The sequence below is a fragment of the Chroicocephalus ridibundus genome, chromosome 10 (genome assembly GCF_963924245.1).
Source record: "Chroicocephalus ridibundus chromosome 10, bChrRid1.1, whole genome shotgun sequence".
In the NCBI taxonomy this organism is placed as follows: Eukaryota; Metazoa; Chordata; class Aves; order Charadriiformes; family Laridae; genus Chroicocephalus; species Chroicocephalus ridibundus.
In genome coordinates this window covers 1,078,894-1,097,261 of record NC_086293.1, presented here as the reverse complement: position 1 = coordinate 1,097,261, position 18,368 = coordinate 1,078,894, and the positions used below count along the sequence as shown (strand labels likewise).

At 40.5% G+C, this 18,368-nt stretch overlaps 1 protein-coding gene across 3 annotated transcripts in view; it reads right to left on the bottom strand.

Annotated features, from left to right (window-relative positions):
* FAM120A (family with sequence similarity 120 member A) overlaps window positions 1–18,368 on the bottom strand; it is a 63,091-nt gene that overhangs the window by 21,951 nt on the left and 22,772 nt on the right. For all 3 annotated transcript variants that reach the window (XM_063347818.1, XM_063347816.1, XM_063347817.1), the window contains exons 7-13: window positions 18,010–18,293; window positions 16,523–16,610; window positions 13,044–13,268; window positions 10,242–10,416; window positions 4,934–5,183; window positions 3,494–3,608; window positions 143–352 (exon numbers count right to left, since the gene is read on the bottom strand). In XM_063347818.1, the coding sequence (XP_063203888.1) occupies window positions 143–352; window positions 3,494–3,608; window positions 4,934–5,183; window positions 10,242–10,416; window positions 13,044–13,268; window positions 16,523–16,610; window positions 18,010–18,293 (1,347 nt within the window). The remainder of the gene's footprint in view (window positions 1–142; window positions 353–3,493; window positions 3,609–4,933; window positions 5,184–10,241; window positions 10,417–13,043; window positions 13,269–16,522; window positions 16,611–18,009; window positions 18,294–18,368) is intronic.

The window sequence follows — 18,368 nt, the reverse complement described above, 5'->3', positions numbered from 1 at the left end:
ACACCTGTTAGCCATTCACGTCATAGTTCCCTTTTAAAAGCAGGGAGATGACACACGAAGTAAAGGATGGATAAACCCACCACAACTAACGCTCCTGAAAATCTGGCACACTTGATACTGGCACACTTGCGAAACTACACACCTGACCATCACAGAGGTCAATGAGCGGAACTTTCTCCCGGCTTGCTTTGATGAGCTTGGTCTGGAATAATTTTCCATCAAAATACATCCACGGACAGCAGTGCTCCCATGGAATTGGCTGTCCGCAAGCGTCGTTTGCAAAAAGCGCCATATCGACACCACTCATAAATAAAGCAGACAGCTGAATTCCTCGGGGATCCAGATTCTCAATCTGTTTAAAAAAAAGAAAAAAAATAAATTGTAAATTTAGTAAGGTAATAATGCGACGTAATTCAAAGTTATTCCAATAGTTACATTATTTTCTCCATCCACTCGGCAGGTGAGAGAGAAAACCAAAAAGCTATTTTATCTATAACAGAGCACAGGAAATTATTTCTAATATTTTAATGTTTTAACTCGATACCTCGTCAAGAAGTCAGTACAAAGTTTTTAATAAAACACTCATCTCTCATTTGTGGCATGTGGTGTCTAAAACATGCAAGATGCATACCTGAGCTGTGTTAAGATCATTCATAAATATGCAGTACAGGGTTTTTCAAACAATGCTAAAGCACGTTATAGCAAGCAAAAGCTTTAAAGACACAGGAAATTAGCATTAGAAAACTTCATGAAAAAATTTATTTCAAGTAATCCTGTGCTTCTGAGATATTTTGTAGAAAGCTGGAGGACTGAGCTCAGCGTTCATTTTTTCTTCCCACATACCACATTTCCCTTCCAACGCCTTTAAAATGGATGTCCTATTAGCTTGATCCAAGATTTTGCTGTTAGAACGCGTCTCTCATTAATGAAGTAATGTTTATGCATACAACAGCTTTATTTAGGATGCAGGACAGACATACAAAGTTAGAGTTAAATAGTGAATAATAGCTGGTGGTGGAAGCAAAAAGGATCTGCTTGCAGCAAATGTATTTTTAGCTCTGGCATAAGAAAATATCACTACTAGTGTTCTCTAAAAGACTTCTGAAAATATCAGCCCTTTCTTGGGAACATTTTCAAGACCTTGGTATTAAATTTTAAAATTAAACTACATTACCTTCCTTATGCATAAGCAACCTTTAAGATCCAAAAGACTATCCAGATGGTTTTGCAGATACGCAGCTGGGTTCAAACTCAGCTGCTCTTTCTGTCTGACTTCAACAAAACAGAGAAGCAGCTGCTTCATATGAAGACAGTAACAACATTGCATGAAATATCGCATCTTTTAGTTAACCAACATCTATCATGGAAACGATCCATATTCCTCTTCATGTACGATTTAAAACTATAACTCGGAGAACAGTTTCTATTAAACAAAACTATCGCATGCTGTTCATCACTTGCCTTGTCTCTGCCTTTTATTTTGGGTTGGAATGGAAAAAAATAACTTTCTCTGGGAATTCCTTTCTTAGATCTCTAAGACCAGCAATTGTCACAGTGGGGTCTCCTCCTCTTTGCATCAAATCTTAAGATGGAGGCGAGACTCCGGTAACTCTTACAGATACCTTTGCCCAACTCGCCACCCCGAGGTGTTTATTTGTTTATTGTGTTGTGTTTTGAAAATGGAACAATCAAGTCGTTTCACAGGAACTCATCAGGTGTCCACGTAGCTGTCTGCATCCCTTGTTTCTTCACATCTTTTTCAGCAATGAGGGAAAGGCCAAATAAATGTCTTCCTGTTGGAATTTATTTATTTGTTTATTCATTTATTATTTTTGCTCTTGGCATTTGTTCTTTGGTATACGGGAAGAAGACTTTGTTTTCCTGTGAACTCTGCCATTTCAATTGCTAACACGTGAATTCTCTACTTGCTGCTGTGTGACAAGTGCAAATAGATTCTGAAGTTAGATTCAGTTGTTTTCTTCCCCTGACATTTGTTAGTACTCTTACGGCTAAGCACTGGGTTTCCAGGAGCAGACTGGTTCATAGATTGAGACTGAGAAGTCCCTCCCAGGGTGCTACAGGCAGGAAAGCGACCCAGGTTCTGCCCGTCACCCGCAGAAGAGAAGCAGTCACCTGCTGGCTTTGAGGATGCTCTTGCAGAGTTCGTATTAGTGGCAAAATATTCCTTAGAAAAGCCTAATAGCTGAAACTTGCGTGACCTTAATTACTGGTTCTTCGGAGAAGAGCCACGCTAGGATCGCCGCTTTTGTCTGGGCCCCTCGGCAGTGCGTACCTGTGCGTATGAACAAGCTTGGGAAACAAGCACCTCCTCCTCCTTGGCGATTTAGCTAAGGACAGCACGCGTCCAGGCACTGCTGGCAGCAGAACCAGGCTTTCCTGAGCCCTACAGTGTCTGAAACCGCTTCCTCCAACGTGAGGTCGCGTGCTGAAGGGGTGATCAGCATCTCACGTCCTCCACCACGTCGATGATCAATGCGGACAGGAGGTAAGATGGATGATCACTTCCAGTTGTGCACTCCCTATTCATCCTAATACCTCCCACAGCTTCCACCTATCAAATACACTATTGGGCTTAAGATGCATTATGCAGAAAAAAGCATCTAAAGTTATTGCCATTCAGAAAAAGGGTTGCTTAAGAAAAAAAAAGACTAAATTCTACCATTTTATTTGGAGAACTTCAGAGCGGGTTCTGAGAAAATTCTGAAGAGCAAACAAGGTAAAAGCAAACCCAAAATCTCATATATTTTAGCTCAAAGGCTAGAAGAGGAAATTTCACTGTGAACTTCTGAAGGCTGAATGGGGAAATCCCCCAGAGTAAGACGATGCTGCACAGATCGACAGGCACTCTGTATGTAAAATAAGGATACCGCACTAAACAACTCTATCAATTAGCTATATTTACTTCATGTAATACTGCTGTATTAGCAAAAGAATAGAAACTTTGAGATCTTAACTCCTGAAATCCTCAAAATAATTATTTCGACGATTCTGTGAGTATTAATAAACTGTTTTCCCTTTTTTTTTTCTCCTCCTGCATTTTTCCGTTCACAATTATGCACGTCTCTCTCCATTTCTACACTGAGCTGCAGAAATCGTTTGAATGCTGAATCATGAAAAATACCCAGGTATTTAAAAAACAGCCACATGAGGCATCTTTTTTATTTTTTTAACGTTTCAATGGAAGCACATTTGTTTTAAGTAATTGCCTCTTGGAAGTTTTAAGAAATTGTGAGAAAAGGTTCTGCAGTATAGAATACGCTTAAGCTTTTAGTTATCTGTCTAACCAGTGAAACAGAACTGACTACCAAACTTTGCAACACCGTAAAATACAAATATTAATATTTTGGAAAGTATAGGTAATTACGCAAGGCTTTTAGTGAGACAGGCACATACACATCACCCACTACAGTTAAAAATATGGATCAGCTGGGAATAAATCTCTTGAATTATGAAAGTTACAGTTAAGAATTACCTTGAGTTCCTGAAGCTGGTCAGGTTCATAGAGCTTTGGAGACAACGCTTGGGCAAGGAAAGCATCGAGTTCCTGGCGACGAAGTATACGAACCCCCGGCCACTGTACCATATACCTACAAGGAAGCCCACCATTATTCAGAAGCTTCCTTTAATAGGTAAATCAAGTGGTGTTTTATGTCATCAGAAATCACCAGAACGCAACTACAACCGTATCTTTTTTGCTGCCTACACTTGAATAGTTAAAAAGGGCCAAAACGCTAAATAGATATGAAGTTTGAATTTGTTTGAATTCATATGGAAGAGCCACTGGGTGTGAACCAGTTGGGCAAACCCTGCTTCCAGTGACGAAAGGGAGGACAGGCTGCCAAAACAGAATTTAAAACATAAGTGGATTCTGATACCTCTAAAAATAAAATAATATAAAGATTAATGGTCTTTATAAAAAAGACTAATGCTAAAAAGGACCTCGTGAACGTGTTTTCCAGATAACACATCACTCAGAAATTATCTAGTCAGTGAATTTTATGCTCATCACATCCTAATGAACAACAGTTTCTATATGCCACATGTCACAGGGGAGACATATGCTGTCCAAATGGACGAGGAGCCCAGCTTTACGGTACCATTTGGACTGGGTTTTGTATACCTGCTATTCTATAAGAAGAAAAAGAAAGTGCTCAAAAGGCAAATACAATAGAACCGAAGACAAATTTACAGTTATCGCTCTCAAAAATGGCTTAAATTTTTTCACGTGCAACACGCTAACCTTGAATTCTGCCAGATTTATAAGCTAGTCGTACTGAAATAATCCCCCCTTTCCAAAAAGGGAAGCATCTCTCAATTCCTCAGTCAGTTTTCAATCTGAAAAATTAAACAGGTAAGTATTTTGGACCTTGTGACTTTCTCTTTGAAAAGCTGAAGTACAGACTCAATTCTTCAACTGTTGGGTACCATCATGTCAGCTAGACGAGCAACTCTAGCCCAGGGAATCTCACACCTCGCAAGCCGAGTATCCTTCACGGGACCTCTGCAGCCTGGAAGGTGCTACGCAGCTGTTCTCTGAAGAACTCTCTTTCGCTTTACAACTCGGCCAACGCAGCCTCTCAGACCCCAAATGTTATTTTTAGTAAGCTGAAGCCTACAGTATAGTAAAAGTAAACTAATTCAAATGCTACAGTGGCCTTTTTGCAACACAGGATTTTTTTTTCCTCCTCCCTTCAGTCCTCTAGAGACTGAAGAAAGAAACACTGAAAATACAGCATGCTTTTAAGACTCACAGCAGAAACGTTCTAAAACTAAATCAACAACCCCCCTTCTCCTGGTGACGTTGCAAATGCGAATTAACACTTTCTACACTCATGGTTTAACACAAAGTTAAATGTGGGATTATGCAGTAAAACCTTTCCCTCGTTCTGTTTCACCTTAAGGTAACACTCACCTTAGTACACAACAGAGCACCATAAGATGAGTGGGCACATTAGTTGGATTGAGCATTGCTGGTGTATCTGATCTCATACAGGCCAAAAACGCCCGCATTCTTCGGTTCTTGTCTTCTACTGCTTTTCCCAGCCACAGCTTCTTCAGATTAGGACAGGTCCATTCCCTGAATGCAAGTGCTTCCACCAGCTCAGGGGTTTGAGGAGATTTTCCTTTGTAAGCAGCCCATTCTTTAATTATCACTGGTGAAACTACGAAAGGGCAACGATTGAAAAGAAAACGTTCCCAGTTAGACAGCAGCATATATTTAAAACTTCATATGCAAGAGCTTTTTGATACAAAAATTGCGATAGAGACCAATATTCTGGATTATACATTCCCAAATTGGTCAAACTCTGTATGGACCATCTTTCGGTCGTGATCGCAAATGAAGTGTATGCGACCAAGCGTACGCTAGGAATGTTACATTACTATTTTCAAATTAATACACAACATAAAGGAACTACATATATTCGTCTAAAACAAATGGAATTTGAAAATGCAATTCCCCCCTGAAATACCTGTGTCATTGGCCCAAACCCTACAGTGATAAGTAAAAATGGCACATAAATACAAATATATTCCACGGGCGGTCTTTTAGGAACAGTATGATCCTAGAGATTTTATTCAAATTACATTTAAAACTTACGTTATGCTTGTTTGTAGTTGTTCAACTACTGCAATGGAATGAGATCTCAAATATGGGTGGGTCTGGGGGATTTTTTTGCCTAAAGTTTTCACGAGATGTTACATAAGCCTTTCCATTTACTGCACTGCCTTCTACTAAGAGGGTCCCGTTTCTGTGTCTGCGAAGCTCCCTTTCCTCCACATCAAACCAAAAGACTGTTCAACTCTATTGCTGCTAAACCATCTCCCTTTTTTATGTTTGAAGGCAATCAAAACCAAACACAAGTTTAAAAATAAAAAAAAATAATAAACTAATTCAAGACTGAGCAATGATACCTTTGGCCTTGGAATGACCCCAAGCGTGACACAGCTCAAAATGCGTTTGCACCCTTCTTAACTCCGAGCCCAGTTATGCAGCGTGGAAAGACTCGTTAGTGAAGCTTCAGGTTACGGCCCGGAGAGATTCCCGGCAGGAGCACAGACCTGCTCTTTCTGCTAGAAATCTTTCTTGGTTCAGATGGAGAAAGAGAATTCCTGGTGCCGGGAGTGCCCTCACAGCTCCAGAGTCTCCTTCGGCAATCGGACATCGGCCTTACAAGGAATTTTTAGTCAGGGGCAGGCAAACCATGGCAGAGCTGATGATTCGGATTAAAAAAAAGAAGCTCCAGAACACCCCAAAACACGCTCAGGCTTTTCTGGAATAAAACTGCTCTAGCATTATAGCTGCATTTCACAGAGCTCGGGATAAGTTTTACAAAGATACCATGCAGCAATAAAAATAAATATTCTGATATATTTAGTTGGTAGCCTCACTACACAATCACGTTCTATTTTGGTTGCTACGAGTTTTTATACGCCACACCAGGCTATAAAAGCTGGGCTTTACCAGCCAGCAGAGCCACACCGTTATTTGTGCACAGCTTCTCACGACGGTGTTCACTTCTTTTTTAGGCCTGGGACAGTAATCACGAACAAATAAAAGGATGTATTTATGTAGGCTTTCAGAGACTTATTTAATTGCTTTAGGTCTCAGAAGGAAGACATGCTTTTCGACCAAAACTTCTTTCGATTTGATTCAAATTTGATGACTGTTATGGGAAAGGTTCTTGCAGAATGGGTATATGAAGGTCACTCTGGGGGCCTGGCGAACAGTATCCTCTGACGGATGGGGCAGAGGACCTCCAGCTGTACCAGCTGACAAGTAACTGCAGCACTGTTCACCCAAATTTAGCATGTAACGCAACAGGTGAATCTAGGACTTGTTCATATCCACTTATCTCTCCAGGGCATTTCCTACACCTTTGACAACTCCGTACTGGGACTGCTGCCAAAGCCACTGTCCTCCTCAGCCGCTGAGGATCCCTGTCCTCAGAGGAACCTGTCGTGTTCTCTTCCCGGGGCTTCCACTGGGACATAAACACCACCTACCCTGAAGACTGCATCAGCTACAACAAACACTCAGGATCGAAGTGTGTTCGGCCACACCACCCCAGTGCTAATTATACTCTTTTTCATACTAAACTTCTTCCTTAAGTAGCCTAAGCAACCGCACGGCACACTGACATCTGCTTTCAACACCCCCACCACGACACTTTCAGGTCAATCCCAGTAAAAAGGGTCAGCATCAAGCTGCATTAGGGTAACCTGCTTGGTAAACACGTGAACGCCCTTACAGGCTCTAAAGCCATTCGCAACAGCGTCCTGCACCCTCGAGCTGTCTGGCAGAGCCCTTGTTGCTAACGGGTTGGTTTTCATATTGCTGCTCAGGTGGTTTTCAGATTCTCTTTGCATTTTTTTTTCCATGAATCAAACGTGAGGCGTTGAGGGACCTAAAGCCACTAGAAGATGAGCTAGCTAATGCCGATTAATCAAGCCTCATTTTTAACCTTATAATCTTTACCGACAGCACAGCTTGAGCTAAGCATGCCTGATTCTGCAGAAGGGCTACTGCCCAAGATACAGCTTTCCTTTCTGGCAGAAACAGCAGCAGCTGAATACATCCTTGCCGGAGAACAGTGCATCACAGGGTGGCTGGGTTTAAAATAACAAACCTTTGGATCCAACCGGGAGTTCCGACAGCTTGTACAAGTGTGCAAGAGTGGAAAGGGCAGATGGTTTCATCTACACATATTTATCAGAACACGGGAAATAACCCGTTCCAGAGCTTGAAAAGGAGAGCAAGCCAGGCCCGGGGCTTCCAGCTCAGCGGAAGAAGGGCAGCACAGCCAGGGCTGCGCCCTGGGCGGTAAAAGCACGATCAAGAACTTTGTGATTCAGCTTTTCACATCCTCTGGGAGCAGATACGAGGACATGTACAGCAAAAGCATTACTTAGCAGACAATTACCACTGAAGAACCTCACTGACTACCTCTTCCAACAGATCTGTTGGGTTTTATTGGCTTTTCGACTACCTAAAAATAATAACAATTTAAAAGACAGAAGTCATCCATTTTATGAAAGATCCATTATTTTGCTGTCTATATATTTAGCAATAATACTGATGTGTCAGTTCGTTATGTATTTTTCATAGCCTCCTATAACCCTCAAACGCAATATACTTGCAAATTATTCATGCGCAATTATTATGTTGCCAGTGTTATGGTTTGCACAACAAAGATGACAGGAATTTAGGTATTAATATACTCATTACCTCTCTACATAGATCTTAAGGACACTATGCATTTCCTTAGAAATTAATTTCTTAATGTCTCTTAATTCTTAAATTTTCCTCTTAATTGTCTTAATTAGCGCGTCTCATAACTTATGCCTTTTTGAGAGCAGCAAAAAAGAAAAAAAATACGACACCGAGGGAGAATCAGCATCACTAGTTCATTATAGCCTGAGTCCTCAGAAAAGTTAGCAAGGGCTAATGAGTGTGACTAATTGATCCGAGGAACCTGCTCTTGCCGCTTAAGACACTGCTCTCTCCCCGCGGCTTGCACGGCCTGCCCAATTCTCCCTATTTCATGAGAGGTGACCAAAAGAAACGTGTTCCCTGCAAAACTGCCCTTCCAAACCACACACTTGCGTCTCAGCTCAAATCCATCCTCACTAGCACTGTTAGCCCTGCAGTGAGGCAACTAACTTTTGGGCAGATGTTCAATTCTTTTTATTATTATCATTATTTTTTAAGAGTGGGGTCAGTCCTAATCTAGAAGTAGGTCAGTAGCTGAATGTGTCCCTGCAGCAAGATTTGCTGGAGCTCCTGTAACTAAACCAAGTCAGCAGTAGTGTTCTAAGCCTCCACTGAGCATAAACCTCTGGAGAGCAGTATAAATGAAGAGAAAAGAGAGATTAGGGAGGTTTCCCCAGTAGCCTACAGAGAACATTCTAGATTTACAAGACAAAAACATTCTAAAAACTGAAGCAGATCTTCAGCACTCAGCTACTTCACCACTACAAACACTGTTACACACTTTTAAGGACGGAAGTCTAACGAGGATAAATGAATACTGCAAATAACGTCACTATTTTAATCCTGAAATAACCTTGTAACCTGAAATACAACTATGTTATGCGAATTTAAAGAATTAAGTTTGTGGCAATACGTGTGCTGAGATATTATTCAAACAGGATAAATACTAATTCCCACAAAATAACTAAGATAAACAGTTTTTCAAACATCGTTGGAAGATTATCGTCTTGACTGTGAACGTACAAAAACATTTCGTAGTTAAAAATGGAAAGAGAAAAGGGAATGAACGTAAAGTTTACAACTGATTCTTACTTTCATCCTTTTACACGTGAAGACTGTGAACGATGCTTTCATGCATCCTAAATATCTGATTCTTAAATTCAGTCTAGTGACAGCAGGCTCCTATATATAAATGCTTCTGCTGCTGCCATCCACTTTATGCTTTAGCATTCCTTTAACCTTTCTAAGATGCTACTGTAAAGGTCAATCGCTTCCTTGTATGCACTCCATGATTAAGAAAAACACTCTAGAATGAGGAGGTTGAATTTTCTGGAATGACAGTAATTCCTGGAAGCAGAAGACTTAAAGAGACAACTTCCAGATGAATATGAAGATTCCCATTCGTCCTTCTGAATCAGACACAGGATCTTTTGACAAGTCTGTCTGCAAAAGTTTAGTCTGTCTTCACCCTTTCCTGACATCACACCTGACTTCTGCGGATTTTACACCAAATTTTTATAAGCCAATACCTGAAGGATAGCAGAGATGTGCAAACTTTGCTGAAGTACGTTTAATTACACATTTGGGAAAGATAGGGTAAGTTAACATATGCACCTCTCCTGTTTGAAAAAAGTATGCAAATTTGTCTGCGTACCCACGGAACAGAAGTTTCCAATAATCAAGTTGCGCCATATACTTTGAAGATCACGTCACAAACTTACATTACTTGCTACGAGCCCGACAGCAGCTTGAGCATACATTTTTAAACAAACCCCAGAGCTTGCTTAGAAATGGTAACATTTATAGTTCTTAAACTACTACAGGACATAAAATTCCAAATTACCAACATCTTTTTCTCTTATCCACAGACCAAATAAGCCAGAAATTCCTCCAGCATTAACTACACCGGTGAAATCTTAGTAACTATTCTCATTCAAATCACGGTACCAATGGATATGAAAACATTGCAAAGGGAAGAGAAATAAAGAATGGATCCTACAGTACATACATTCTGGTGGAAGTCTGTTCTTTCTAAAAGCAAGTCTTTCGGTTTTCTTTCTGCTTTCTGCCAAACTAAACAGGACTCCGTAAACATACTGACGAACTGGCCTATAAAGGAGAGCAGCAGGAGGCAGGTCTTTGTTGGCTTCATCTTCTATAGAAACGGCAATTTTGATTTCACCCTTTTGCATGAAAGAAAGCAGAAAAATACGACATGTTACAGCGGACAGAGAGCATTTAGATATGCGTGGTAACAACCCGGCTCTACTCTAAATCTCGTCTGGTCAAGAAAAACGTGATTCAGCAGTAATGCGGATCTTATGTACGTGAAGGTAACACCAGAGGAGGATTACCCTGCAATCTACTTGCTTTCCTCCAATAAGTCTCCAGGCTCCGATTATCCCTGTTACTCTCCTCTTTCTCTTCTCCATCACACACCTTTTTTTTTTTTCCACCTGGACTATCTGTAGGTGAGGATTACCTAAATATTGATCTTCAAATACGGCTACTTTGAAGAGTGAAACGGTACACGAGAAAATACAGCGCTGTGCTTACAGTCAGTCAGAGCACATTTGAAGCTGATCTAGATTTCAGACAGCTATTTTTAAAAATATTCATGCTGTCAAAACACACCAGTCTGACTTTTTGGTGCGAGGATTTGAAACAGTATTGGGGACCGACTGTAAAAAACAACTTTACGAGAAGAGCTGGTCAAAAAATGGTAACCAGGAATTACATAAGTAAGGTTGCTTTTGAATGTATATAAACAAAGCTTTAGCATTTTATACTTTTTCAGAAAAAAAAAAATGAAAGAAATTTCGAACATTCTCTCTGACAGCAGCAGCAATATTCTATATTTTCTGTGTCTGCGCCTCCAACCATGTTAAGATTTTCTTGGGAAACGACTGACTTCACTGTATCACTCCCAAATATCGGCCTTTATTTTCAACACTGACAAGCACGCGCTCCCTTCTGACACTTTCACTTAAAAAAAAAAAACAAACAAAAAACAAAAAAACCAAACAAAACCCACCCCAAAACATTTAAACTGTCACAGTGATGAATACCGCAGGTGACACCTCAGAGTGATTACACTAGGATATTGTCAGGTTTAACTCAGACAATGCTACTTTAGGTGTAAGTTATGTCCGAAAGGTCTCTCTACGTAGCAGCAACATAACCTGGAACACTGCTACGGGCCAATTTCTAAAGAATCTCATAATTACACAACAAGATATCTGTCGGTGTACCCACGGTATAGCTTAGGTTCCCTGTCCATACTTGTTCAAAAGCATTTCAGATAGCGGGGAGAGAAGACCAGTCTCAAGTAGTACTGATTTCTTTTTGATGCAGCCATCTCTACTTTGACGTGGTTTTTTTTTCCTCTGTTGGGAGTGGATTTCTCAAATGCAGGCATTGAATTCATTTCTTCCCATTGTGAGATACGGTATTAAAAATCAAGTAGTATTTAAATGTACTAAGAATATCTGGCTACGCAAAGTATGAAACAGAACCGGCATCAATGGTCTTCATACATCTTTTGGTTCTTCCCCACTTTTCTTCAGTAAAGAAGGGAAGCGTAAGAACATGACAGCGCTGCATGCTATAGCGCAAACCAAACACATGGGAAATAGGAAATCCAAAGTTCAACCTCGATGCAGAAACTTCTCTTTTTATGGATTTCAGATCCCTGCCTATAGTCCTTATTGTCCTGAGCTGGCCTTTTAAGATGAATACAAGTTAACAGGAATGTGGACAGTGCCGTCTTGCTAGATGCCATACAAATATGGGCTTGATACATGAGAACAAGTACTAAGCGTTTTGAACGGTAAAGAGGGAGATTAAAGTTGTCTTGTTCTGGGACTCTCACTCCACTTAGAAGGAACAACGAACTTAGGTCTTTTGGGACTAGAGTCGGCCAAATACAGAGTTGTGCAGGAACACAAAGCTCCGGCTCCTTCCCGATTCAACACAAAGCAGACTTCAGCAGCTTCCAGACACACTGAAGCAGGTTATCACCGCCTGCTTCTGGAAGAAGCTCTCCCATTGCTTTCCAAGGCGTCCTCACGAGGCCATTCAGGTTGATTTTTTTACTGGACACACTGAGCAGACAGAGTCCAAGGGTGTGTGAAAACCTTTGCAGCTTACCTGGGATCTGAAGGCTAGCACATAAAATAGCCAAACCGAAAAAAAAAAAGCAGCCATCAGAAATGCTCTGCCAAACTACAACGAACAAAAATTCAGAACATCATCGAGTTCATCTACAATTACATTTTCGGACTATACAAAAGGGATTTCCTATAGCTGCTGTGTTTCTATCCGGGCTAGCTACCAGGGATCAGATTGAGAGGGAAAACAATCTAAGTATTTTTGGGCACTGAAAATAGAAAAGACTTGGCACAGACACCAAAGCACATAGGCAGGATTTTTTAGATGCAAATGGACTCTATATAAAAAAAAAAACAAACCACCAACACACATGCGCACACGTATATACACACACACACACAGACAGACATATATACACATGCACAGAGATATAAAAATATCTACACGTATTCAGGAAAAATGATTCATTTTGTAAGTAAACACTTCTAATTACTCATCTCATATTTAGTGGAACAATGTATCAGACTAGATCAGTGCTTAGAAAACGGGGGGGGGGGGGGGAAGTGTTAGAAGCACTAAAAATGGACCAAAAAACGCATTAAAAAGGATGTAAATTTATGATACTCTTTAGCCAGAAATGAAAGTGCTATTATCTTTACAGAATCATTATTTCACCGTACGTAATTTTTAAATGTCATACCTTGGTTAGGACATGAAAGATGTAGGGATACATTAACCCCTTCTTGTGCCTGTGTTCTGCCACTCTTAATACTTCAGGTGCTACAGGAGGTAATGGAGGGGTAGTAATATCCATGTGGTTTCTGGTGGGCATTGACAACAGGCATGGGATTTGTGGATTACTGGTTTGATTCCCTTTGACATCAGCTGCCTGACTTCCTGAAGAAGCACTAGAGGAACCTTCTGCCTGTAACAGAACATAGGAAATAAACCGCTTTTTGAACCTGCAGAGAAACACACCCGCAATGGAAACAGTAAATCTTCACGTCACGTTGTATCAGTATGGGAACACCTTATCCAAAGCGAGCTAAAAGATTTTCACAAAACGTAAACTTCCAGCCATTGTTTGCTGGCAGAAGCAAGTTATTGGAAAAAAAATAATAACATTAACAGTAAAGCTTTAACTCATTGACAGCAACAAGTAATCATTGTTTTCTTTTTAATTGCACAATACAGAAGGGGGACTGATGACCTCTTCATGAAATGCGACTGGCCTCTTAACTAAGGATTTCCAAGATAGCGCCAGCTAAATGGGTTACCTGACAAAGTCTGTAATTTCTCTAGACTTGCATTAACGCATCCCTTCTCGGTTTGCACTTCTAAACGAAGCAAGAAAAACGACATAGTTCCATTTAAAGACATTTAAAATATACAGGAACTGAACTCAAAAGCCATGGAAATGTTTTGGGGTGTTTTTTTTTTTTTTTTTTGAACACAAAATTCTTTTCTCGGAGAAGAAGATTCTGAGAGAAAATGGCACCATTTTCTATCTGCAAGATTAAAGTGGCATTTTATTCCATTTCTAGAAATGTAGTTCACAAGTTTATAGGAAAAGCATGACGCATAAAAATATACTGTAAACCTCCCGCTGAATGAGCCCTTTGTAAGCACTTAAGTTGCGCCTCTCAGATACTACCAGAAAAAGTAGAGTTCATTCCTAAAATTCCTTGTCTTCAAAACCGAAAGCTGTTTTTAGTTTAAGAGTTCATACTAGTTTCGTGCCTACAAACTATTGTAATAACAGCAAAAACTTTTGAGACTGAAATTTAATTTGTTCATGCATGAGTATTTTCATAATTTGGGTAGAAAACGTCACATGCTTCATAAGACTTTAAAAGCAAAGCTGAAACAGAAACGGCCAAAGCCATGAAATCCCACAGCACAAGTAACGTAAAAAATAGTCCCAAACAAGCTGCTGCTTTTTCTCTTCAAGTTCTTACGAAAAATACAAACCTGCATGTAAAAGCAAAAAAACCCCCCCCACAACCTCCAAAAACCTTCCGCAGGAAGGTGTGTATTAGTAGAAACACGCTGCAGCAAAATATCAAAGGGGCGATGTTATTTTCAGATTACATTTTAAGCGCACAATCAAAGAGGACGTTACTGAAAGATTACATTTTAGAGCTGGCAATCCAGACTTCATTTTATTTATAGAGATGAAAACGTACAGAAGAAATGAGTAAAACCTGTAAACCAGAACACTCCTGACACAATATACTAACAGAGAGTATTTTCATAAACATGTACGCTATCACAGCTTTATTAAATCCATGATACATTATCACGTACATTTCTCTCTCGGTTTAAAGATTTCTGTCCCTGTCTTCTATTGCCCCAAGAACTAAAAGTCGGTGAGAATGGACCACAAAAAAAGAAGTTTAACAGAACTGCCCATTACTGGGGACACAGAGGGAAGACGACAAAAAAACCCCAAGTGACAGTAATGCGTTCCCCGTTCGCACCACCCAGGCTCTTCCCGGGTCTGCTCCAGCGGTATTCCAACACCCAAGCTGAGGAACTATCACAGTTAAAAGTCCTTTTTTTTTATTTTTCCTTTAGTGATATACATCTACCCAAATAAGACGAGCATACCTTTGTCATGTGTAACCACCCAGTGAGACAACTACGAGGAAGGAATTTTGACATTTAAGTCAAGCGAAAGGAGCGTCGAGATTGCTGCTACCTGTCTGATCTAGGCTAGATTTTCAACACTTTAAATCACCTCAGAAATTCACATAGCTCATTCAGTTGAAATCTTTAGGAAATATATATTTTTTTAATCATTAATGCATACCTCTCTAGGAAATGAGTTCATCTACAAGATGTACTCACAATCCTCCCTGTCATGCTCAACAGATGCAACTGTCTCCTCCCGCTACTGGGGGCTGAAGAAGTGGTTTGGTATTTAAAAAAAAAAACAAAAGGCAAGTACAACTCACAACCATTTACACATTAAATTGGATGCATTTAAGTTGGACCGCATGCATACACCCGTCGGGAAGTTTAATCACTGCTTCTACAGCTCTAATCCTGTGTGCAGGGCAGGCAGCCTGCCGGGACGTGCAGCACGTCCCCCCGTCCATCGCCCCGCTCCGGGGGAGGCACCTCCGCTCCCCTCCTCGGCAGGACACGCAGGGCTGCAGCTGGCACACACCGCCCTTCGCACGTGGCCCGTAATACAGAGAGGAAAGGAATGCAATAGGTCAAATTAGCATTTGCATATGGTGACTAATCCACAGGCAGATACAGTTATCGTACCGGGCGTAGTCTGCAAAAATAATAAGCACCGATGGATGAAATCATCAGCTTGATATTTTAAGCACAAAGCCCTAGTTTACCCAAAGTTGGAATTTCTGTGGCAAAGGTACAGGGAAAACGTTCTGTTTGTCTGCAGCGTAAGTAACTCGTGATTGGGTTGGTCTGACACAGAAGTAACAGTTGGGCTACAGTTCCATCACAAAGACACAGCGATATTAGGTGCAAATGCTTTGAGTGTTCTTTCCAAACACGGTTCAAACATGGAATACAGACCATCATACTCTTAATTTGACAATGGTGTTAAATCTTGAAGAAATTTAACAGGATAGGTCTTTATCAAGGGCTTAGTTACGCCATCCTTACTTAGTGAAGTAGCAATGCATTCTAACTGGTCCCATGGAGCTACTTTAGTATGTATTATGTGAAATTCATACCAGGTTGAATACACTTGAATACACTTCGAGCTTGAATACACTTAGACTGGTCTGTGGCTAATGCCGGAACGGGTGTTAGAGCTGTTCTCACTGCACTGCAGTTTATATGCCGTGGACTCTGAACCCAGGGACACTTAGACTGCTGTACTCCTTCGTAAAAATCAAAATAATGCACTACTGTAAACACGGAGAGCAAATAGTTAAGGATGAAACTGTTAGCTAAGGAGTAAACAAGTTTATTGTTTTCTATTCTACATCTAGTATTTTCTAACACATTCTATTTAATTTTCATTTTTACGTACATTCTACAATACTCCTTGGAAAACTTCTCACTGTTTGCAATTCCCCAAAAACGTGTAAAAGTTCACACTAAATCCTACAGATCGATACTGAAAATTCCACTCAAGAGTTTGCTGTAAAGCTCTAATACAAAACAAAAAATGGCGATGTTTGGAACTTAAGGAATTACCTTTGTTTGGTCTCCCAGCTCTCCACGCGTTTGACTTTCTGACTGGGCTCCTGTTTTTTCCCAGCCTATTTTGTTCCCACTGACGTGGCTGAAGGACGACACAAAGAAAACCACAGTATTAACGTGCTGTTCAAGATACAACAGGATAAATCCTTGGAGACCGTTACCGGAACTAGGGGCCAGCAACTCCGATTTTAAGGGATGCTGTGTATTAGAAACGTCAATTTGCAGGAGTCGTGAAGAGACTTTAATACTGACATTTATTAATTTAAACTATGTCAACATTTGGATTGTATTTAAAAGCTGTATATTACAATGACTAAATAATATTGACGCAGGAAAAATTCTTGATTGAACTTTAAATATTTGTCAAAGTAATTTCCCCTCAATTAGAAGACTATTTCTACAAACTGGCATATAAACGACACTGTCTCGATTTCAGTTTCGGAATTTATTCGAAATTTATTGCATAAAATGCATAAGACAACACTATCAAAAATGCTGAAAAGTATTCTGTTTTTCTAAAGCAGGGACATTTCCAGTTCCACGCTGCACAGAAGCCACGCAAACTTACTTGATTTACTAAGCAAGACACACGATAATATTTCAAGTTGATAGACAGTGTAAAAAAGCCAAGTCCAAGCCATCATGCGTAATCGTAGAGACACTCCGAACGTTAATACCCAGTAGTAACGTACCATTACACCCAAGCCGAAACTTTTGGAGGCAATCACAGCCCTGCTAACACCCCGGGCTCTGATTCTCACCCAGTAAGCCACTACACCTAACGAGACAAAGGCAAACACAAACTGCCTCTCTTCAAATTTCCTTTTTGTAATCAGCAAGCAGTAATTACATGAACGTCTGCACAACTTGATTGCCAAGGACAGACACACGGTCTAGTGGAAGTCCGAAATACTTGCGCAGTAAACAAGGCACAAGAGAGCAAACCCAGTTTCACCGCTGCTTTGTTCCACACACAGCCTGGCAACGAGGGCTCCTCGGTCCCGCTCCAAAATGGTGCATTTCTGACATTCACACCTGGTTTCTTTGCAAAGCCACGTTATCCCCAAATTTAAGAAGCGCAAACACTACAAATTCGGTTAAGTTTCAGAGCTTTTTGCTACTGAAATTTTAATGAATTATACTATGAAGTAGGACTATTTCTTTTATACAAAGTAAAGAACTCAGCGGCTTTATGACATTTACCAAAATCTCCCTCTCTCCCCCTTTCAATAAAACATAAGGGCAGAAGTGGAAAAACACCCAACGTTATTTGGTTTGGGATTTCTGCTTGTTAAGGGACAAGGCGACTAGAGTGAACCATGGACGTGTCTGCAGTCATAGTGACCTACAACTATTTTCCGAAGGTCTATCATACCACTAATATGCGGATTTCTTACTTTCAGGATCCTGGTGAGGGATTTTGAAAATAAATTTGTTTTAACAGAAGTCAGTTAAGAAAACACCCTCGTGATAAAACTTACTTCACTGCACCTCCATTGCCTTCATCATTGTCGGAGGACGAAGATGTAGAAGAGGCAGGAAAATAGGTTGAATCCACATGATTAGGGCTCCCACTCTGAGCTGGATTTATTGGAGAAGACCGTTCATACAATGGTGTATGTTTTCCTTCATGAGGAATGTTACTGTAGTTGTTCTGCTCAGAAAGACTTTTTCCACCTGTTTCCAGGGTGATGGCTGGCTCAGAGAGGCTATAGGGGTATGGACCCTGCCCTTGGGCCCCACCCTGATTGGACATCTGCTGGGCCTAAAATAAAGGGATCTTTCTTAAGTGAAGGTGAACAAGACGGCTTTTCTTTAGAAACAAAATACGTGATTTAAT